The sequence below is a fragment of the Lagenorhynchus albirostris genome, chromosome 10 (assembly GCF_949774975.1).
Source record: "Lagenorhynchus albirostris chromosome 10, mLagAlb1.1, whole genome shotgun sequence".
Taxonomy (NCBI): Eukaryota; Metazoa; Chordata; class Mammalia; order Artiodactyla; family Delphinidae; genus Lagenorhynchus; species Lagenorhynchus albirostris.
The window spans coordinates 7,093,516-7,116,920 of record NC_083104.1 but is presented as its reverse complement, the minus strand read 5'-3'; the positions used below and the strand labels follow the sequence as shown (position 1 = coordinate 7,116,920).

Here is a 23,405-nt window from a genome sequence, read left to right as displayed (position 1 = left end):
AGATTTTCATGTTTCAGTGTCTTTTCCCACAGGTGCCCTGTTCAGGTCCAGGATCAACTGAAAAATTCTTCCAGGTAGAGGTACAAATTTGTCGTAGGTAAGCCTCCCCTTTGGAAAATACTTTGTTTGATAGTGATGACCGCTAACCTGTATATAGTGCTTCCTATGTGGCAGGCACGTTTTAAGCATTCTCTTTATGTAAGCTCATTTAATCCTCACAAGACCCCTGTAACATGGCTACTGTTTTCACATTATTTTACACATGGGCAAATTGAGGCACAGAGACGTTAAGTGTCTTGTCCAAGATCGCACAGCTAGTAAGTGGCAGAGCTGGAATGTGGTTGGTTGAAGTAAAGTGAGCCTCCCCGTCACAGAGCTTGGTGGGGGGGACTGGGAAAGAGAGGGGGAGGACATTTGGATACCTGGACACTTATCTTGGCTCTGCCGTCATTGCCTGATGGATTGAACACGCACATACTGGACCCCTGCAGTGTGCTGGACACCAGCTGTCATTCAACCTGGCAAGTCACTGTCTGAGTTCCTCTGCCAGTGTGTAGCCTTGGGCAGTGTGTGATGATTGTGGAGTATTTTAAGAAGTAAAGAAAATTATAAAGAGGAAAATAGAAATCACCGATTTTCCATAGCACCTATAAGTAACTACTACGGTATTCAGATTTTGATATATTTTCTTTAATCCTTTCTCTCTTCATACATATGCATGACTACACACACACGCACGCGTGCGCATGCACACATATATACACACACACTTATCCACACACAGACACACTTAATGGAAACGGGAAACCTGATTCCCTTTCCACCTTGGCATAGTGCCTTCCTGGAGTCGGTAGTCACTCCTTCATTCATTGATTTGCAAATGTGAGTCGTCAGTCAGGGCCTTTCTTTGTTCTAGGGAGTGCAGACATGAAGAATACACAGCCAGTGGGGAGTCCAGTGGGGAGAGTGAAGTGTAAATAACTCTGCTGAGTGTGAAAATTGTGCAGTAGGATGGCCTGGGGGGAGTGGAGGGGGGCCAAGGGATCAGGCAGGAGGCCGTTGCAACAGTGCTGGGGAGGGTTCATTGGGGTCGGACCCAAGGCAGAGGAGGGGAGAATGAAGGGGGTGTATTGAAAGCTATGTATGACAGTGAACAGTGACTAATTAGATGGGGGAGGTGAGGAGGTTTCTAGGAAACTGGATGGATGGTGGTGCCCTTGGTTGAGAAAATAACTGTGGGCAGAGAAGCAGGTTTGGAACTTGTTGAGTCTAGGTTGTTCACCTGGAACATTGGGATGCAATTTGACAGTCAGTTCTGGTGTGTGGGATGTGCCTGGAGATGAGAGATTTGGGGGTGTTCCTCATAGAGGTGAGAGATTCCTGGTGGAGAAGGTTATAAAACAAGATGATGAGCCCAGCCAGGGAGATTCAAGTTTCAGGGGAAGGCAAAGGAGGAGGGTCTTAGTGGAAAAGGCCAAGAAAGAGCAGTCAGAGAGGTGGGAAGAGAGTCAAGAGGGAACAGTGACTCGGAACCCACCAGAAGAGGATTTCGGGGAAGAACCCGAATCCTGGGAGTCAAACAGACCTGCTATCTGGTCCTGGCTTCAGTGTTTGCTAGTTGTGACCTTGGGCAAGTTCCTTAACCTCTAAGCCTCTGCTTCTGGAAGACGGGTGGTTAGGGTGTCATGTACTTCGAGTTACTTGATTTTAAGCTCCTCGAGGGCATGCAGTTGTCATCTCTACCCTGCTCAGGGTTTAGAGCATTTAGTACCTGGGAGGTTACTGGTGGCCTCAGGGGGTGGAGAGGGCAGAAGAGGTTTAGGAGGTAGGAAATGGAGCAGTCTTTGATTATTCTTTCCGTCTGACTCCTCATCCCTGTACTGATGTCTGATTTCAGATGCTGCCACCCCAATGTCTTACCTCTGCTGGGCCTCTGCACTGGAGAACAGTTTTACAGCTTGATCTACCCGTACATGGCAAATGGTTCTTTACAGGACAGACTCCAGGGTCAGGTAAGGGGCTCGGTCATGGTCAAAGAACAGGATTAGGCAGTACCCAGTTGGAGAATCAGGGTTAAGGACTTTTAGGAGTCCAGAGGGGAAAGGGGCCTTCGAGAGACCCTTCGAGAAGAGGAGGTGGGCCAAGATAGATAAGATCTGGCTAAACATCTTCAGGTAAAAACCTACTTAAAATGTTTTTTGACAAGAGGCATTTAAGTCAAGAGCAAGACAAAGGTACCCCATAGTGCTATATTATTCAACATTGTTCTGAAGGTGCTAGCCAATGCAACAGGACAAGAAGAAGAATTAACTGAGTATGGAAATTGGAGGCAAATTTTTATTAAAAAATGCTATTCTAGTTAATTCCTATTTGCTCGTGAATTTATGGAATATTTCAGAAAAGATACAAGAAACTGGTGCCTTGACTGCCTCTGGGGAGAACTATGTAGATGGAGCATAGGTTGGAAGAGAAACTTTACTCCACACCCTTTTGACCTTTTGCAGGTCATACTATGTGAGTGCTGTATCTATTAAAATTACCATTTTTAAGACAAGCCTCCTTCCCATAAAATCCTCAAACAGAGGGTAAAAAGTCATTCTGCAACAGAATTATTGCTTCCCTTGTCAGGGACCAGACGAAGCAGTTATTCATGGTGTAATAATGATTGGTAGCTTTGCTGAACTCTCACTGTGTGCAAGACACCTTGGTAATGGCTTTACACATCTCCTTCGGACCTTGCCACAGCCCTGGAGGTTTCCCCCATTTTCAAAAAGAGGCGTCTCTGGCACAGAGAGGCAAAGTGACTTACCCAAGGGAACACAGCTGACACGTATCAGGGCTAGAGTTTAAACTGGGTTTGTGTGGCTCCAGATTCCGGAGTTTTTTAGACGAAGTCCGTTAGCAAGGCCAGTTCTTAGAGGCTGTGGGACCTAAGAGACGACCTAAAACGTAAGAGGTGATTTTGCTTGGACATTCAGTGGCAGGTAGGGGGCTTTAGACCACCGATAATCCCCAGCAGCTCTTGTGAGATCTCCCCAAATACTTACAAAATCCGCCCACGTGCTTGGTGTGCCAACACAAGCTCCCTAGCTCCTCTCCCACCCAGCCCCTCCTAGAGAAGAATTCCAGAGCTGCCACGTGATAGTCATGATAAAAATAACTTCTGCTTTTTGAGCACCCACTGTGTAACAGGCACTATGCTAGGGGCATACCATTCACTCCTTTGAATCCTCACAACAACCCTAAAGCATAGGGATTAACATTTCTATTTTATATCTGATGAAGCAGAGGCTCAGAGACGTTGAGTGTCTTTTCCAAAGTCACACAGCTAGTGCATGTCTGAGCTGGGATTTATACCTAGATGTGTCTGATGTCAAAACCGGGACCCTGCCAGTAAACCATGCTGGCCGAGCCCTGTTGCAGAGGACATGAGGGCTGGAGGAGAGACAGGAGCCCAGGACCCTGCCACTGGGACTTTACAAAGGCATATGTGTGACTGTTTTCTCCTCCTTTTCTTTCTCTTAGGGTGGCTCGGACCCGCTCCCCTGGCCCCAGCGTGTCGTCATCTGCTCAGGGCTGCTTCATGCCGTGGAGCATCTGCATGGCCTGGAGATCATCCATGGCAACGTCAAGAGGTGAGAGAGGTGGGCTGGGCCCCGCCCAGGGCTGGGCTACAGGGATGAGATGTCGCACACTCCTGGGTCCCATTCCTCTCCCTCTGTCTCTCTTCTCTTTCACTTTCTCTCCCTTCCTTGCCTCTCTTGGGGCTCTTCTTTCTTTGTTATACCCTCGAACATCAGTGTTTCTGGGTTGTACTCTGTCCCTGATTGCTGTCAGCATGAACTGCCTGTCTCCACGTTTGTCTTTCCCTAACAAAAGTATTTCCCCCAAAAGCTTGTTGGTATTTCCCCAACAAGCCCTCCACTCCCCCGCTGTATTTCACTTCCCCTCCAGCAGCTGGTCTGGATCAGGTCCTTAAGCTGTGGGCCATGTCTGCCAGGCTCCCTGGGCTTTGGAGCTCCTTGCTCAGGGTCTTTGCGGAGACCCGTTCTTTTTTTTTTCTAAAATTAATTAATTAACTTTCGGCTGCGTTGGGTCTTCGTTGCTGCACGCGGGCTTTCTCTAGTTGCGGCGAGCGGGGGCTACTCTTCGTTGTGGTGCGCGGGCTTCTCGTGGTGGTGGCTTCTCTTGTTGCGGAGCACGGGCTCTAGGAGCGAGGGTTTCAGTAGTTGTGGCACAGGGGCTCAGTAGTTGTGGCATGCAGGCTCAGCAGTTGTGGCTCGTGGGCTCAGTAGTTGTCGCTCGCGGGCTCTAGAGCGCAGGCTCGGTAGTTGTGGCTCACGGGCTTAGTTGCTCCGCGGCATGTGGGATCTTCCCGGGCCAGGGCTCGAACCCGTGTCCCCTGCATTGGCAGGCGGATTCTTAACCACTGCGCCACCAGGGAAGTCCTGGAGACCCGTTCTTGCTTGTGCATCTGTTGTCACAGATACTGTGATGCAAGTTAGGTGTGTACCCCAGCATATCAGTAACGTGCTCCCAAGACTGGAAGCACGGAGAGGGATTCCAGAAGATACCAGAAGATCTGGCAAAACTGAACTCGAAACCGTAGAATTCATACTTCCTCAGCGTTCTCTCCCCATTTGGCAAGTGGAAGCCCTTTCCTCTTTTCTCCCCCCGATTTTTATTTGATTGCACAAACAATTGTAATAGCAAGAAAGGAAATGAAAGGGCAGGTGGTCATCCTGGCCCTGCTGCCCTCACTCACCAGCTGGCCGCCACTTTTCTGGGTTTTTTCCCACCCCTGCCCACGCAGACATCTCAGCCCTAAGATAGCACCGTTACCCGTTTACCAATTCATATTCTCTTTTTCCCCATGAGTTAAACATGGTAAACATTTCCCCACATTGCCTGTCATCATTTTTCATGACTTCTTAGTCTTCCATTGAAGGTATTTGCCCATAATTTACATAAAAACTCCTAATAGTGGATATTGGAATTGGCGTCTACTTTTTATGACAAAGCCAAAGGCTTTATTGAAAGGGGGCGCTTGAGCGGAGAGCAGCAGGGTAAGGGAACCTAGGAGAACTGCTCTCTGTGTCTACTTTTTAAAAACCATTTGGGGTTAGTTTGAATATTTCTATACTTGAAGCTTAGTTTTTAAAAATTTAAAATTTTTCCTCTGGAGTACTTTCTGAGAGTGTTCATTCCCACGGTCCAAGAATTTTTTTTTTTTTTTTTTTTTCTCTGTATGCGGGCCTCTCCTCACAGGCTCCGGACGCGCAGGCTCAGCGGCCATGGCTCACGGGCCCAGCTGCTCCGCGGCATGTGGGATCTTCCCGGACCGGGGCACGAACCCGCGTCCCCTGCATCGGCAGGTGGACTCTCAACCGCTGCGCCACCAGGGAAGCCCTCCAAGAATATTTTTATTGCTCTTCTTATTCCCCGTGATCTGGGCAGGTTCAGTCCCAAAGGATGCTGGCATTTAGACATGAGTCAGCTGGGCCAGAGCTGGGGGTTGGAGCAGCTTCTGAAGAGACGGAGGCGGCACAGCCTCTGGGCTTGGCAGGCTGAGGTTGATCTGGGCTGACATCCGTGGGGGTCAGGATGGCTGCACCTGTCTGGCCACCAAATGCCATTTCTGGGACAGCAGGACTAATCTTAGCTCCATCCCCATTTGCTGGTGGAGGTGGGCTCCCAATCCCCACCCGCCGTCAGGACTGGCTTATAAACTTGTTGAGGGTCTTCAGTGACCCTAACTTGCTGGCACTGCTCACTCCTAAGCTGTTTTCCGAAAGGGTTTCCATGACAACCTCTTCTTGTCTACCTCAAAACAAGAGGGTTCTCTCTGCCTTCTTTCCCACAGCTCCAATGTCTTGCTGGACCAAAACTTCACCCCCAAGCTGGCTCATTCGATGGCTCACTGGTGTCCTGTCAACAAAAAGTCAAAATACACCACGGTGAAGACCCGCCTTTTCCAGGCCTCCACTGCATATCTTCCAGAAGATTTCATCAGGGTGGGGCAGCTGACAAAGCGAGTGGACATATTCGGCTGTGGAATAGTAAGAGCTTCCTTCTCTGCTCAGATCTGGGCCTGTACACATTTGTCCTTCCCATGGCTCCTTTGTAAGCACATAATAGAGGCTCTTAGAAATGTTCCACCAAGTACAGCAGGGGTTGGCAAACTATGGCACACAGGTCAGAACCAGTCCAATGGCCTATTTTCTATGGCCTATAATTAAGACTAGTTTTTACATTTATAAAAGATTGAATAATAACAGCAACAACAACAATCATAATAAAGGAAGATGTGACAGAGATTGTTTGTGGCTCACAAAACCTAAAATATTTACGATCTAGCCTGTTACAGAAAAAGTTTGCCAACCCTTGAAGTAAAGGCCCCGCCCCATGAGTGTCCAGATTCCAATAGGCTAAAGGTACCTCCTGACTTCCCTGATTCGCATCCAGCCAGCCATCTAATTATCTATCCAGTTGTCTGTTTGTTCTTGTTTGTTCATCCATCTGTTTTGTCCATCTGTCCATCCGTCCATCAGTCCAGTTGTTATCCAACCATTCATCGGCAACAGCCACCCATCCATTCAGTATCTATCTACCCATCCAACCTCTGTCCTTGTCACCACTGCTGTCCTTCAGTACTGTGTGTCAGGCACTTGGAATGTAAATGTAACTAAAACACAATGCCTCCCCCAGGAGTTCATGGTCTGAGTGTAGCAGTCTCCAAAGAATACCAATTCCCTGAGATCTCGATAGGTTTGATGTGTTTAAAGGGTTTTGATGTGTTTAAGTAGGTTTGAGAAATGCTGGGTTGAGCAAGGTTAAGCAGGAAAAAAAAAAAGTTACCACAAAATTAACAAGAGCCTTTCATATGGTAAATAGCCTTTAATCTGGTAATTGCGAATTCACCACCACCCAGCAATGGTATGGAGGTGGGCTTCCAATCTCCACCCCCCGTCAGGACTGGCTTATAAACTTGTTGAGGGTCTTCAGTGACCCTAACTTGCTGGCACTGCTCACTCCTAAGCTGTTTTCTGAAAGGGTCTCCATGGCAACCTCTTCCCAAAATGTTTCCCAAATTCCCTTGACTATGGAGCCTTGTTTTCTTAGTATCTCTAAGCATCAGACACCTGTGGATCCCGGTCTGGGAAATGCTGGCTGAGAAAAGTGACAGTCGCTGGCTGACCTCTGCCAGGAGCCAACAGCTGCACCTTGGACCTTGCCTTCTCTCTTCCTCTCCAGCCTTAAACTCTGTACTTCCTCTCTTTGACCACAGTCTGTCCATCTACCTCTCCCACTAATGCCCTTCCTCTGAGCCACTTTCTGCCCTCAGCCCAGCCTCCACATACCAGATTCTGCTTCCCTCTGTCTCCCAGCCCATCGGCCCTTCTGGTTTACTTGTCCCCCAATTCCCTCCTTCCTCCCCCTCCTCGCCCCCATCAGCCCCACTGCGAGGGGCTCAGTGAAGCTCAGCAGGGCCAGCCCAAGCTCCTGCTCCTTTAAGAACCAGTGGAACTGAAGCCCAAGGCTGCCAGGCACTTATAAGGTAGAGCTTAAGAGCATGGGATTGAGTCCCAGCTCAGTTACTTTCAGCTGTGTGACCTAGGGTGTCACCTATAACTCTGGGCCTCAGTTTTGTCCTCTGGAAAATGGGGGTATTCATACATATGGAGATTAATAAGATAACATATATAAACTGGTTAGCAGAGTATGTTGCATAGGTCAACATGATTATTATTATTGTGGTTACCGTTATTCTTCCTACCTTCACACCCTCACTCTTGATTTCTGTTTACTCTTGACTTTTTAACTCAGCTCCTGATGCAACAATTGACTTTCCTATTCACTCATTCATTCATTCAGTGAGTGCCTACTGGCTCCCTTCAGTCTTTTTCTCAGCCCTGCCACTGATGGATGGTACGATTTTGAACTTTGGTTCTTGTTGTGGGGAACACTGCATTTCTCTGTGTGTTTTTTTTCTTAATTTATTTTTTTATTGACGTATAGTTGATTTACAGCGTTATGGTCATTTCTGCTGTACAGCACAATGACTCAGTTATACACATATATACATTCTTTTTTATATTCTTTTCCATTGTGGTTTATCCCAGAATATTGAATATAGTTCTCCGTGCTATACCGTAGTAGGTCAGTGTTCTTTTTGATGAGCGCTAAGTAACCTCTGTAAAAGGCCTGGCACAGGGCCTGCCATGTGGAAGAAGCAGAGGAAATGTCTGTCTATTTATTTCCTCTTATTCTTCCCTCCTGCCTTGGCAGGACCCCAGCCGGAGTCCCTTTTCCATGGGCTCCTCCGCCAGCTGCAGGGGTGCCCTCTGCTGCCCCCTCCTGGCCAGTGCCAGTCTGTTAGTAACCCTGCAGGCCCTTTCTGGGTGGAGGAGTTCTTGGCAGTGACGTGACCTTATTCTGACTTTGAGAGAAGTTGTGGGAGGGAGATTTGACACTAAGATGGAGTACCCACTGCCTCATATTTACAACCACTAGATCACCACGTACCACATAAGGATACAGGCTCAGATGCGGCGTGTGGGATCTTAGTTCCCTGACCAGGGATTGAACCCGCACCCCCCTGCAGTGGAAGCGCTGAGTCTAAACCACTGGACTGCCAGGGAAGTCCCCAGATTTTAGTTTCTTGCCCAAAGATCACCAAAGCATGTAAGGAACAGAGTCAGAATTTGAACCCAGGTCTGTCTGACTAGGGACCCCTTAGCCAGTGTGCTGTTATCTCTGCTGAATTTCTGTTCAAAGCAGGTTTCCCATTTATTAAGATACAAATCACAGTTTGTCAATTTTGTGGTGGCTTACACTGGCTCAGGGCTGTGCTCCTTTCTTAAATGGATGTATTAATGAACAAATAATGTAAATAAAGGCCTGTGGATGAAACGTGCTATAGATGCTGCCGAGATTTTCTGTCTAGAATAGGTGTCTGCACATGGATTCCTCCTTTTCTTGAGATTAACATAGCAGTGCCTGCTTACCGTTCCTGATGGGTTTTAAATGAAAATATCTTTAGTATATATAGGGTGTGTATGTATATGTATGTGTGTATACAGATAGCTGTATATATGTGTATATATAGAGAGAGAGGTGTGTGTGTGTGTGTGTATCTTGTCTATCTATCTGATGGTAATACACACACATTTGGTTTTCATCCTCCCTACCTTGCTATCAATTAACTTAAACCTTCTCCTAGTAGCTGGGTGGTGTGTTTAGCTGGAGGAGGTGTTTAGTGATAATCCCACGTTCCAGATTTTGGGCAAGTGTCTATGCTGGCAGATGCCAGAGCCAGGCCTGGAGCTCAGAATTTGTTCCTGAGAAGGAACTTCTTTCTTGGCCAGAAGCTCCTGGGTGAACTTGTGCATGTGTGTGTGAACCGTGCTAACTCCGTGTTCTCACAGGTGTTAGCTGAGGTCCTCACTGGCATCCCCGCGATGGACGACAACCGGAGCCCGGTTTACTTGGTAAGGGAACCAGTCACTTCTTTCTCACAGCTATGAGGGGTCAAGGGGTGGGGAGGGCAGGGACCTCCACTGCACCCATTTTACAGATGCTAACGAGGCCTCAGTCCAGGGTTTGATTTGTACTTGTGCAAAGTAGCTGTAACCTTCCCCCTGCACCATCCAGGGAACAATTACTTTTTCATGATAAGAAAGTTTAGAATGTTTAGCGGAAATCCATGTCTTCTCTCTGCATGTCAGGCAATCATATAGCGTTTGTCTTTATTTTTTAAATTTTTTGGCCACGTCATGCAGCATGTGGGATCTTAGTTCCCCAACCGGGGATTGAACCCATGCCCCCTACAGCAGAAGCCCAGAGTCTTAACCGCTGGACCTCCAGGGAAGTCCTAGGGTTTGTCTTTAAATTGGTGAAAGTTAATTGCAGCCCTTTTAGGTTTCGATAATAAAAACAATAATTTCCATTTTGTAGGTTCGTAAGAACTGTCATTCAAATATACGTGTGCGTGTGTATAGTGTCATTTCAAAAATATAACAACACACCCAACTCTGTGTTTGGCACTTTACATATATTACCTTTCTAGGTCATCTGAATCCCCATGAGATTGATAAAGTCATTATGTTCACCTACAGATGAGGTGAGCAGGCTCTGAGGTTTGTTTGAGATCTCAGCTTTACTAAGTATCAGAGTCGAGATTCTGAGTCACATCTGCTGAACTGCAGATCCTGAGTTCTTTTTTTTTTTTTTTTTTTTTGCGGTACGCAGGCCTCTCACTGCTGTGGCCTCTCCCGTTGCGGAGCACAGGCTCCGGATGCGCAGGCCCAGTGGCCACGGCTCACGGGCCCAGCCGCTCCGCGGCATGTGGGATCCTCCCGGACCGGGGCACGAACCCGCGTCCTCTGCATCGGCAGGCGGACTCTCAACCACTGCGCCGCCAGGGAAGCCCAGATGCTGAGTTCTTAACCCCAGCGCTCTCCTGACTGTTTAATTCTCATGACAGTCCAATCATACGGATTCATCATCGTTATTATTACCGTCCCCATTTTACATATGAGAAAACTAAGGCCAAGGTGAAGAGATGTATCTTATGACCCCCAGCGAGATGGCGGAGCTGGGATTTGAACCCATGTCTTCTGCAGAGCTCTGACCCCTGTGCAAGCCCTAATCCTCTTCACTAATTTGAGAGGGGAGCACTTTTCTGACTTGATGTGGAGGCCGTTGGAGCAGCTGGCTTTTTTGTGACTAGGCTCCAAAAGCATCCCCTTCACCCTGGGGTGGGAAGCTGAAGACCTCCCCTATACGCGGACAGTCACGACCTGTCCCTTTGCTGAATTCCCAGAGCTCTGCCCCTTTTGGCCACTAGGCCCCCGGTACTGCAGAGAGGTCGGTTTGGTCAGCTCAGATGTGGTTCGGGGCAGTTTGGGACAATTTCTCATATTCCGACAGTTTTCCTCAGACGTATTACCCAGCACATTCACCCAGGGATTGAATGTCACAGGGGAAGGAGCCTTTGGAGACACTTAGGTGAAACTTCCCAGAAGGCTTTTTTGGTAAATGGTTTCTAAAAACATGGAGGAAATAATTTTTTTTTAATCTAGTTTTTTTCTCTTCTTCTGGACCCAAATAGGGTCTCCCATCATCCCTTGTTGTGGTACTTATAATTCATTGTGCAAAAAATTAAAATTCAAGTCAGAGATGAAAGCTGTGGCCAAGTGGGTCCAGGGTGGGAGGAGCCGGCCTCTCCTCCACACTCGGGAGTGTTCATGGCTGCAGTGTTTCTGGAGGTCATTGGGTGGCTTCCATCAAAATTTAAAATGTGTGTACCCTCTGATGCAGCAATTTCACTTGTACGCTAGGGAAACGCATACAAGTAAGAAAGACAGAGGGACGAGGATGTTCGTTGTAGCACTAGTTATGGTAGTGAAGCATTGCTAACAAGTGAAATATCTATCAATTGGGAGGCGGTTAAAAAAATGACGATATGATCATACACACCATGGAACACCATGAAGTTATTTATAAAAAAAGCTTTATGAGTATGTTTGTAAATACTTATAATGAGGATAAAGTGTATAATATGATAAATGTTGACATTTGTGTTTATCTGTGAAATCGTCACCAAATCAAGATAATGAGCATGCCCACTACCCCAGAAGTTACCTCTTCTCAGTTGTCACCCTCCTCTCACCCCTCCCCACCCTGCCGTCCCTCGCAGCCATTGGTCTGCTTTCTGTCACTGTACAACTGTACCAAAGTTTCTCTTTTCTGGAGTTTCCTGTAAAGGAAACCGTAGAGAGTGTGTGTGCCCTTTTGTTGTCTGGCCTTTCCCACTCAGCATAGTTTTTGTGAGATGCACCCATGCTCTGTTTGTGTGTTGGAGTTCATTTCTTTAGATGCCAAATGATGCTCTGGTGTGTGGATGTGCCCCCATTTGTCCATTCACCTGTTGACGACGTGGAGGGTGTTTCCAGCGTTTGACCAGTACATATAAAGCTGCTGGTACCTCTGTGTGGGGATCTCAGTGTGGACGTATGCACTTATTTCTGTCAAGGTGTAATTCACACTTTTGAGGTACACAAAAATGGTATGAGTTTTGACCAAATGTAGATGGTCGGGAGACCACCACCACAATCAAGATATGGAATATTTATTTCATTCCAGAAAATTCCCTCACGTCCCTTTATAGTCAATCCCCTTTCCCCCCTTCCAGGCCCTGGCAACTCCTGATCTAGTTTCTGTCTGTGTCGTTCCATCTCTTCTGGAGCGTCATGTAAGTGGAATCATAGAGCGTGTGCCTGTGCGTTTCGGGCTCCTTCCACTTAGCGTGCTGCCTTTGAGATTCATCCATGTTGTATGTATCAGTGGTTGATTCCTCGTACTGCTGGGGAATACTCCGTTGTATGGATGTCCGACCATTTGTTTATCCATTGACCAGTTGCTAGACATCTGGGTTGTTTCCCGGTTTTGGCAATTCTGAATAAAGCTGACATAGACATTCTTATTTTAGAAAAAGCAAAACAAGAGAGATGTATATGTTCTGACAGGGAGATATCTGCAAGTGAGAAAAAAGCCAGTTCAAAACAGTATATATAGTGTGATCCCGTCTTTGGTACTAAATAGATGAATGAATTTACAAATTGCATCTTATATTTTCTTATTTATCTGGGGCTAATATAGTACCTACCTGATAGGGTTTAGTGAAGATTAAATACTATGTGAAGTGCCTAAAACAGTGACTAGAACATAGTAAGCCCTCTGTGTGGTAGCTATTATTACTACTACGCTTATTTTAATAGCTCTTAGGAGATTGCTTGCCATTATTATTGTATATAACTAAAGTGATTATAACTGTGGACTTTTATAGCAGAAACTCTAGAAAAATATAATCCAGCCTATTAGCAGGGGTTGCCTTTGGAGAGTTGAAATAAGGGGAGGGGTTAACTTTTGCCCTAAAACTTCAACTGCTTCTATTTTAGTTTTTAACAACAACAAAAAAATGTTTTTAATAATACTGTTGATTTTGACTAATTTCTTTTTAATTAAAATGTTTAATTCAAGTAATCTGCATACTTGGCTTAGAAAACCTAGCAGCACCTAGCAACTACTCCAGGCCTCTTTCCCTGGCCTGCCCTCAGGGACGCCCACTTCCTTAAAAAGTCCTTTTTATGGGGCTTCCCTGGTGGCGCAGTGGTTGAGAGTCTGCCTGCCGATGCAGGGGATGCGGGTTCATGCCCCGGTCCGGGAAGATCCCACATGCCGCGGAGCGGCTGGGCCCGTGAGCCATGGCTGCTGAGCCTGTGCGTCCGGAGCCTGTGCTCCGCAACGGGAGAGGCCAAAACAGTGAGAGGCCCGCGTACCGAAAAAAAAAAAAAAAAAAAAGTCCTTTTTATTGTGGACAATTTCAAACATACACAAAAGTCAAGAAAAGAATATAAGGAATCTCCATTCATCCATCCCATCAGTTATCAACATCATGCTTTTCTTATTTCTTTTGCAACCCCCAAACCATTTTTGTCTGTGTATTTTCAAGCAAATCCCAGATATTGTTATTTCACCCGTAGAATTTAGTTTTCTTAATTACTTATTATCATTTAATACCCATTTCATATTTACATGTCCCAAATTGTCTCAAAAATTACTTTTTAAAGTTGGTTCGTTTGAAACTAGATGCAAGCAAGGTGACATGTTTCTGAAGACTTTGGTTCTCTCACTGCGCCCCTCCCCCCTTCTTTCTGCCTGGCATTGCATTTTTGCATAAAGTGGGTCGCTTCTGTGGGGGACTCACGTGCTGGATTTTTCTGATTGCATCTTGTTGTATCCTTAACTTGTTTCTCTGTTCCCCCTGTTTCCTGTGCCCTGGTTGTCAGCCCTTGAGACTTGATTAGAATCATAGTCTAGGTGGTTCTGTGTACTTCCTTTTGCATCACAGCCTGAGGAGTGCAGCAGACTGCCCTCCTTTCAGTACTAAGATTCATCAGGGTTCAGGTGGAGTTGCTGAGTCCCTCCATTACTAAGTTCCCCATCACTCTGCCTCCGAGTGTTCTTGATGGAGGATGGCATCTTGTGATGGCGGTTACTGAGTGAGACCCAGGATTTCATGGGCGGTAGTCAAGTGGGGAGCATCTTCTTACACCGTTCTTTCAGGGCAATCACTATGCACAGTTTCTCATTTGTTTCAGGTGGTGGTAACCTCCATATCCGTAAATAATACGCTTCTATTCTTATTTACAGATTTGTCAACTTTAAATACCATTACACTTTTTTAAAAAATAAATTTTATTTATTTATTTTTGGCTGCGTTGGGTCTTCGTTGCTGCATGTGGGTTTTCTCTAGTTGCAGCGAGCAGCGGCTCCTCTTAGTTGCGGTGCCCGGGCTTCTCATTGCGGTGGCTTCTCTTGTTGCAGAGTGCGGGCTCTAGACGCGTGGGCTTCAGTAGTTGTGGCACGCGGGCTCAGTAGCTATGGCTCACGGGCTCTAGAGTGCAGGCTCAGTAGTTGTGGCACACGGGCTTAGTTGCTCCGCGACATGTGGGATCTTCCCGGACCAGGGCTCGAACCCGTGTCCCCTGCATTGGCAGGCGGGTTCTTAACCACTGTGCCACCAGGGGTGTCCCACCATTACACTTTTTAAAAAGATAAACATTTAAAAAGACAGAGCTCACATGAAAGAATCGTGCAAAAGGGCATTTAAAAATGAACCCCTTGCCAGTTTTAGGTTTTCAGTCTACAGGTACTGAGTTATTGATGGTGTCAGGTGTCTAGGTATTTTTCGGATCCTTAGAAAGCCCATTTTCTCAATTGGGAAACTGAGGCAGAGTGGGGACTATTTTGTTTTGTTCTTGAAGCAAATATCACAACCCATGTCTGATAATCTCTGATAATATTTTACTCTGAATTATAACTATTTGTATACAAAGCTGTATGAAGCAATAAAAATTTAGTTTTACATTTAATGAATCACTTCTATTAAAAATAATAAAATTACACAAAAAGGAAGAAACTTAACCAGAAAATAAATTAGCTTGTACAATACGTGGAAACATTTGTAAGGAACTTACTATCTGCCAGGTACTGTTCTTGGTGTTGGGGATACAAAGTTAAAGTTCTTACGCTCCTGCAGCTTTCATTCTAGGGGAGGAGAACAAAGGATATTTAAGTAAATGAAAATATGTGTCGTTCCAGGCCAGTGGTAAGTGCTATGAAGAAATGTGAAGTAATGTTAGGGGACAGAGTGAAAGAGTTGGAGGAGGGCTGTTTTAGGTCAGGGAAAGCTTCTTGGTGTAGGTAACATCAGAGCAGAGACCCAAATGAAGGGAGGGACCAGGACATGATAAAGCTCAAGGGAGGGGCATTGTAGACAGAGAGAAGAATAAGTGCAAAGGCCCTGAGGCAGGATGAGCTTAGGGGCTTCCAAGATAGAAGGAGGAGACAGAGTGGCTGAGTACAGTGAGCTAGAAGGACAGAGGGAGGAGAGGAGATGGGATAGGTCTGCAGGGGCCAGATTGTCACAAAATCTGGGGTTTCTGAAGGCCATAGTTAACAGATGGGGACGTATTATAGGAGGTCAGGAACTGTTGGTGTTAAAAACAAACACACAGGGCGTCCCTGGTGGCGCAGTGGTTAAGAATCCGCCTGCCAATGCAGGGGACACGGGTTCGAGCCCTGGTTCCGGAAGATCTCATATGCCGCGGAGCAAGTAAGCCCGTGAGCCACAACTACTGAGCCCGCACTGTAGAGCCTGCGAGCCCAACTACTGAAACCCGTGCGCCTAGAGCCCGTGCTCAGCAACAAGAGAAGCCACCACAATGAGAAGCCCGCGCAACGCAAGGAATAGAAGCCCCCGCTCGCCACAACTAGAGAAAGCCCGCGCACAGCAACGAAGACCCAGCGCAGCCAAAAATAAATAAATAAAATAAGTAAATTTATTAAAAAACACACACAAAATAAACCCTTTTATTTTTCCAAATATAACTGCAAAACAGGCTTGTAGAACATTTAGTAAATATAGGAAAATATAGAAAATAAAATAGAAATCATTCTTGGAGATGACTACTGTTAAAATTTTACACCCTGCCCCCTGGTATTTATTCTATATATGTATATATACACACAGTTTATATTATTTATATTTAAATATATATTTATATTTTATATTATTTATAACATGGATTTTCAATTTTTGCATTTTATATAGCATGATATATTACACAATATTTTTATATAATGCATGTAGCATATAACATATAAAGTGCATTGAAATATTTCTGTATAAATATTTTATATAGTTATTTAAAGTATTATATATTATATGTAAATATATATTATATATTGTATGTTATATATAGTTATATAAAATGTTTTATGTAGTTATATGTGTAACCATATAAAATACTGTATATCTATGAAATATCATTACAAATACATATATCTAAAACATATTGTTTAAAGTATACAATATTTTGTATATAAATATGTATATATGTAGAATATACATGGAAAATTTATATATAAATATTATAGTGTTTACATAAATATACCACAAATATTAAAAAATACATATAAATGTTTCATTTTTTAACATCTCATATGTTAATATATGATAGATTAATGCACTATATACTATATCAATCAATATTATACATAATTATATTACATATTAATTTCCTATATTTAATATATTTAATCAGTACAAGTAATATATTTGTAACCTATTTATATAAGTAGGTTTATATTTATATAAGTTGCAAATAAGTAAATATATACATGTGCAATGTAATATATAATTTGTACTATACAAATATACGTATATAGTAATATATTTATTATTATTTATACAGCATATCTTCTGTTTTAGGAATAGTTCAGATTTCTGCTTTCTAAGTAGCATAAAATGTTGTAACATGTAAATACAAAATTTAAAATATAAAAATATACATAATATTATATATAGTACATCTCCTATTAAATATACATGGGTCAGAATCCTACATCCTAAAATGTTTATTTTGTATCATGAGAGATTTTTCCTGTAAATGTTATTAATAAGATGAATTATTGGTGTAAGTAAAGTGCTCAGCACGTAGTAAGTACTATATAAATGGTAGCTATTATTACTATTAATTATTATCACTAATAGACTATTGAATGTTGATTGTATCAAGTATCACACTTTATCACACTTTATGCTTTAGATGCCCTATGTCATTTAATTTTTGTGTTAGTCCTGTTATCCCCATTTTCCTGATGAAGCAACCCAAGACCCCCCTGCCTGACGGGGCTTATGAGTGTGGTATGGAATGCCCTGTACATGTGGGGAATTTAGCAGTTCTCCAGTTCTGCCGTTTTACTTGGTCCTGGGATCCTTGCAATTAGTTTTAAAAACACTGTTGGTTTTCTGAGTGTTTGCCGCTCTGGTGCAATCCTGGAGGCGGGTGCGGCACGTGTGGTTAGACTCCACACCCCTGCAGCTCACACGGGGGGTGTTTCCACTCTTCTTCCCACAGAAGGATTTACTCCTCAGTGAAATTCCCAGCAGCACCACACGGCTCTGCTCCAGTAAGACAGATGTGGAGAAAGCGATGGCCAAGGAGATCTGCCAGAATTACCTGGAGAAGAGAGCAGGGAGGCTGCCAGAGGCCTGCGCCGAGGCCTTGGCCATGGCCGCCTGCCTCTGCCTGCGGAGGCGCAACGCCAGCCTGGCGGAGGTGAGCCTCACGTTCAGCCTTCCCCCAGCGATGAGCCCTGTCCTGCGTCAGCAGGGCCTCGGTTCCCCGGCTGCATGAGTCTGCTTTACCAGGGGCTCTGTCACGATCCCTTTACCGATGCCTTTACCGAGAAGTGATTTCATACACCAGGGCCATATTTGTTTGCAAACAGCAGTATCTGCTGGAGCTCCCAGCAGCCAAGCTGGAGTCTGGTCCTGAGGGTGCCCAGGACCACACCCTCGGCTATAACAGAAGTCCGCCTGCTTTCTCTGAACGGGCTTTATCTCTCCTCCTCTCTGTAGGCCCCTTCTCATTCCCTCCATCCTCTTGGTCAGGGGATACAGCCGTATTATTCATTTACATGTCATGGTTCTGTCTTCACTGAGCGGCCCAATTCCAACCTCTTAGTGAGAGAAACTGATTGGCTTAGCTAGGGTCAGGTGTCTACCTGTTGGCCTATCAGGTAAGGTGGGGGTCCGGGATATAAACCCGGTGGCCAGGGGGTCAAGCCTGGAAGGTGGAAGGGCCAGGTTCCAGAGAAAGGGATCATTCCTTAACCCATGGACTAGGCAGACATCAACCACCACAGAGGATAAAACATTTTCCTATGGACAGGATATGCAGAGGGGGTTTCCATGGTAACAGGTGTAAATTTGGGCACCAACTTTACTAGGCCTTTCTAAGTACAAAATAACTGCCTGAGAGGGCTCATAGAGATCATCCCACGGAGTGATTCAAGGGGTGTCTGACAGAGAGGGGCTCCTTGGGAAGAGGCAGGAAGAGGGCTGTGGATGGCTGCAGGCCCCACCCATGACTCCAACCAGGCATCCACTGTCACTTCTCATAATTGTATTGGGTTCTCAGTATTTTATCTGAGGAAAGGGTTTGGTAGCTGAAAAAAAAAATCTTCAAACACCACTGTTAGGGCTTCCCTGGTGGCGCAGTGGTTGAGAGTCCGCCTGCCGATGCAGGGGACACGGGTTCGTGCCCTGGTTCAGGAAGATCCCACGTGCCGTGGAGTGGCTGGACCCGTGAGCCATGGCCGCTGAGCCTGCACATGCGGAGCCTGTGCTCTGCAACGGGAGAGGCCACAGCAGTGAGAGGCCTGTGTACTGCAAAACAACAACAACAACAACAAAAAAAAACCACCACTGCTATAGCCCAACCCTCCCCTCTTACAGATGGAGATGTTGAGGCCAAGAGAGGGGGAGATGAGGCCAGAGGGAGTTTCTGTCAGAGCCCTCTGGACTCCTGGCTCAGCCCCAGCTCTACCCTCTTGCACCAGGACATGGCAGGAGCTAGAGACCAAGTCACCGCTCTCAGTCTAGGCTGTGCTCCAGCTGCCCGTGTGCCACAGTGTTCAGTCACTCATTCAGCAGCGGTGTGCTGGGCCCCGGGGATATATCGGGGAACAAGGCGGGCCCAGTTCCACTTTCCTGGAGTTCACAGACATTGTGCAGTAACCATCTGGTGAGCGCTGGTGTAGCATATTACGGGGTCCCCACCCAGGACTTTCCCAAGGAAGTGATGTGTAAGCAGATGAAGAGCAACCGAAGCAGAAGGAACAATTCATGCAAATAGCCTGAGTTGAGAGAGAGCTTAGAAGGTCAAGGGCCTGGAATAAGGTCAGAGTGGCTAGAACACAGAGTACCTGGGGCAGAGTGGCTTGTGATGAGGCTGCTGGGGAAGGAGGAGCCCGACAACAGAGGGCTTTGCAGCCACAGTCAGGATTTTGAGGAAGTCACTGGGGGTATTAAGCAGGGGCAGGACATAATCAGACTTATGTTTTAAAAAGATCTCTCTCCCTCAACCACTTATTCTTTCATTCCTTCATTCAATTTACTCTTTTGTTCAGTGTATCACTTAAAGTACATTCAAAGAAGCTGCTATAATGAGGAGACTCCAAGTGAGATAAAAGTTTGTTCTGTTTAGCTCAACAGTTTGAATGTAGGCAGTCCAGAGCTGATGTCGCAGTGCCGCAGTATTGGGGATTTGGGCTCCTGTATTGTTGCTCTGCTACCCTTATCATGTGACTTCCACTTCGGAATCCAAAAAGGCTGCTCTAGCTCAGGCCATCACATCTGCATTCCAGCCACTAAAAGGGGGTTAAAAAGGAGAACATATACCCTTCCTCGTAAGGGTGTGACCTGGAAATGCACATATCACTTCTTCTCCCATAGGCCAGAACCTAGGCCAGAACCTAGTTATGTAGTCTTGTAGTTTTTAGCTTGGCAAGTATTTATTGGGCATATATTGTGGAGATTTATCTCAAAAGGTGACATTTGAACTGGGCCTTGAAGCATGAGGAAGCATTTGCTATGTAGAATAAAGGGGATAGGGCACTTTCATATACAAAGAGGAATGAAAATGGTCATTGTCCGCAGTATTTCACAACCAAGCTAGGAAGTTGAGAGGTCAGTAGGGTCATGGCCTTGAAGAGAAGCAGACTTGGGTTTAGTGGTCAGCTCTGCCACTCACTGACTGGGTGACCTTAGGCAGGGAACTTAACCTCTCTGATCTTTTAATTTTTTATTTCTAAAAAGTCATTTACATTATGTGTCAAATGTGCTTTGTAAACTGCAAGGCACTGAGCAAATGAAATTTGTTATTTTTACTAAGGGTAGGTTTGTGTGCCGTTTATGTGTGTGTGTGTGTGTGTGTGTGTGTGTGTGTGTGTGTGTGTGTGTATAAAGAAGAAATATTCCTTCCCTGCCTGCCTCTAATTTTACTAACCTCCCTAACCAGAAAAGCCCTCAAGGGCAATATCTATATTACTTAGGGCATTTCTAGCTGAAAGTGATAGAAACTCAACTCGAATTACTAGATTCGACCCACAGACACACACGTAACCACGTAACAGAGAAGGAAGCAGGGAGCCTATGAGTGAGAGGATGAATGATTTATTGCTCATTTAACCAAACTGCAGGCAGCATAGGTATTGCTGGGGCAGCTAGACCCAGGGTCTCAACCAGCAAAAGTACAAATATCTGTATCTCTGTGCCTGTGGCGCGTTCTCTCTCTCTTCCCCAAGGTGTGTGGCTCTGTGGCTGCTGTGGAAGAGCAGCTGAGAGGTCAGGAGACGTCGCTCCCTTGGAGTGGTCTTTCCGAGTGCACAGGCTCTTCCTCCAATACCCCAGAAGAAACGGACGACGTGGACAATTCCAGCTTCGAAGCCTCCTGCTGCATGAGGGAGGCACCCTGGGCCGGGGCTGCCTACTCGCCTCCCCGCCCAGCGGATGGAGAAAGCGAGCTGCCGGCTGGTGGGGCAGTGGAAGCTGACTCCTCCTCTGAGGCCGGCGCCAGTGCAGAACCTCCCCAGGATGGTAAGCGTGGGATCTGAGTCCTTATACACTCTCATTTATGTCCCCAACTCAGTCTATCATTTATTCCTTCTCTCCCGCATTCACGCGTTCATTTGCTTATCCAGCTGTTCACTTGCCAGCTGGCTGCGCCAAGAGAGTCATCCTCCTTCTTCCCCGGCCCCTGATGTCAAGTCCCTCACTCAGTCCTGTCCACTGACCTAAATATCCCTCCGCTCCATTTGCTTCCCTGCATTGCCCGTCCCCGTCCCCCTACCCCTCATCTAAGCTACTCTCCTCTTGCTGGATGAGCGCACAGCCTCCCTGTGGCCTCCCTGATCTGCTCTGGCCCCTCACCAGTTCTTCATCCAGGGGCCAGCCAGAGTGGTTTTTAAAAACAACTCATGTCACTCCTCATTTAAAGCCCTTCTGTGGTTCCCCATTGCACTTAGAGACCAAGTAAAAACTCTCCCTTGGGACCAGCAAAGCCCCTTGTGGTCTGTCACCGGCCACCTCTCTATCCTCACTTCACACCTTGCCAGCTGCTTCCAAAGATAGCTTCTATTTCTGACCCTGGGGTCCAAACACACCAGGTTTCCTTCTGAAATAAAAATTCGGAAGGCCTTTACAATTCAGTGTCCTCATCCCCTGGTAAACGTGGCTCTGTGAATGTCTCAGGCTCTGACCTTTCCTGTTGTTCCTCCTCCCACATGGAGGTGAGTGGAAGAAGAGAGAGAGAGTGTAAGCTTCATTCTAACATTGCCCCCCACCCCCAGGGGAGAAGCAGGGAAGCCCCTCCTCTCTGAAAGGTGGCGGCAGGTGACAGGCCTTCCCTGAAAAGGCAGAAGCAATGACAATGCTCATTCCACTCAGGGCCTGATTCAGAAGTCCGATTTAAGTGAAAAACTCTGACCAAGTCTGACTTTCTAAGAATTATAACAACTGTTTCCAAATACCTTTTGTTCAAGTTCTTTACTTTCCATTGAATGTCAGCTACAGAGACTTCGTGGAAAATTGAGATCAATGAGGCCAAAAAGAAACTGATGGAGAATATCCGGCTCTACAAAGAAGAGAAACTGGATAGCATTGAGCTTTTTGGCCCTTGATGACTCGAACATAGCTGAGGACCCTCGTCCTCCATCGGAAAAATGAACGTCAATCGAGAAAAAGTTCTAAGGAAGAATCAAGGTCTCCCAGGAAACACCAAACATCAGCTTCCCTTGGGTGGCGGCAGAGACACTTCCATTTTACCAGAGTGAGTTAGGGGAGACGGGACCTCAGCTTTCAGAGACACAGAAATCCATGAAGTCCTCTTCCTTTCTGAGATTCGTCAATCAGAGCTCTGGGTTATCAGGAGACTGAAGGGGAAACCCTGATACACGAGCCCAGGATGTGGGCGATTTTGTGGTTCTGCGGAGCATGTGACGATAACCACCCCTATAGATGCCATTGCCTGGCTCTCACCCTTGACAACCGATTGAGCATTCTGAGCGCTGATGGAACTTTCCAAAGCTAAGATCTCTGGGTAATATTTGCTACCAACCGCCTGCAAACTTCCATGACCTTTACATGAAAGACTTTCAACTTGTGTCCCATTTCGGTTCTTCACTCCCTCGTCAAGGTCTCAAGTTTTACAAATGCCAGACACCTGGCAGAAGGCTCTGGAGGTTTTCTGCTTTCTCTTTCAGAAATATTGCAGCCCACAGATATTTATTTAATGCCCACTCTGCACCTTTATCCTCCCATTCCACTAATGCTAATATTTTAAATAGAGTTTTTATTTAGAGAGTATGTATTATTTATGGCGGTAGATAAAGAACCAGGAGAACTAGGTTCATGTTTGATTCTGCTGCTAATTTAATTTCTGGAACCTCAGTTTCCTTGTAAGTAACATGCATTCATCCTCCCTCCCTGGGCTGTTGGGGAGGAACGGGTGAGACATGGCTGCAGAAATACTTTGAAAATGCACTTGTCCTGTTTTGTTAAATAAATTTTTAAAAAGACATTAAGCGTTTATTTTTGTCATGTACCTAACATTTATTGCAGTGGGTATATTTCTGAAAAGTCACGTTGCAAGTCTTTTTAAATTCAGCGTGTCCTATTTTATTTTTATTTTTTAATAAATTTATTTTATTTATTGATTTTTGGCTGTGTTGGGTCTTCGTTGCCGCGTGTGGGCTTTCTCTAGTTGCGGTGAGTGGCGGCTACTCTTCGTTGAGGTGCGCGGGCTTCTCATTGCGGTGGCTTTTCTTGTTGCGGAGCACGGGCTCTAGGCGCCCGGGCTTCAGTAGTTGTGGCTCGCGGGCTTAGTTGCTCTGCGGCATGTGGGATCTTCCCGGACCAGGGCGCGAACCCATATCCCCTGCATTGGCAGGTGGATTCTTAACCACTGAGCCACCAGGGAAGCCCTTATTTT

General features: G+C 45.9%; 1 protein-coding gene across 1 annotated transcript in view; it reads left to right on the top strand.

Annotated features, from left to right (window-relative positions):
- The window catches only part of IRAK2 (interleukin 1 receptor associated kinase 2), a 57,923-nt gene extending 34,929 nt beyond the window's left edge, over positions 1 to 22,994 (top strand). The window contains exons 6-13 of the mRNA XM_060161201.1: positions 33 to 97; positions 1,898 to 2,012; positions 3,526 to 3,635; positions 5,864 to 6,059; positions 9,429 to 9,491; positions 17,490 to 17,690; positions 20,722 to 21,013; positions 21,983 to 22,994. Of these exons, the coding sequence (XP_060017184.1) occupies positions 33 to 97; positions 1,898 to 2,012; positions 3,526 to 3,635; positions 5,864 to 6,059; positions 9,429 to 9,491; positions 17,490 to 17,690; positions 20,722 to 21,013; positions 21,983 to 22,095 (1,155 nt within the window). The 3' untranslated portion in view covers positions 22,096 to 22,994. The remainder of the gene's footprint in view (positions 1 to 32; positions 98 to 1,897; positions 2,013 to 3,525; positions 3,636 to 5,863; positions 6,060 to 9,428; positions 9,492 to 17,489; positions 17,691 to 20,721; positions 21,014 to 21,982) is intronic.
- Positions 22,995 to 23,405: the final 411 nt, after the last annotated feature.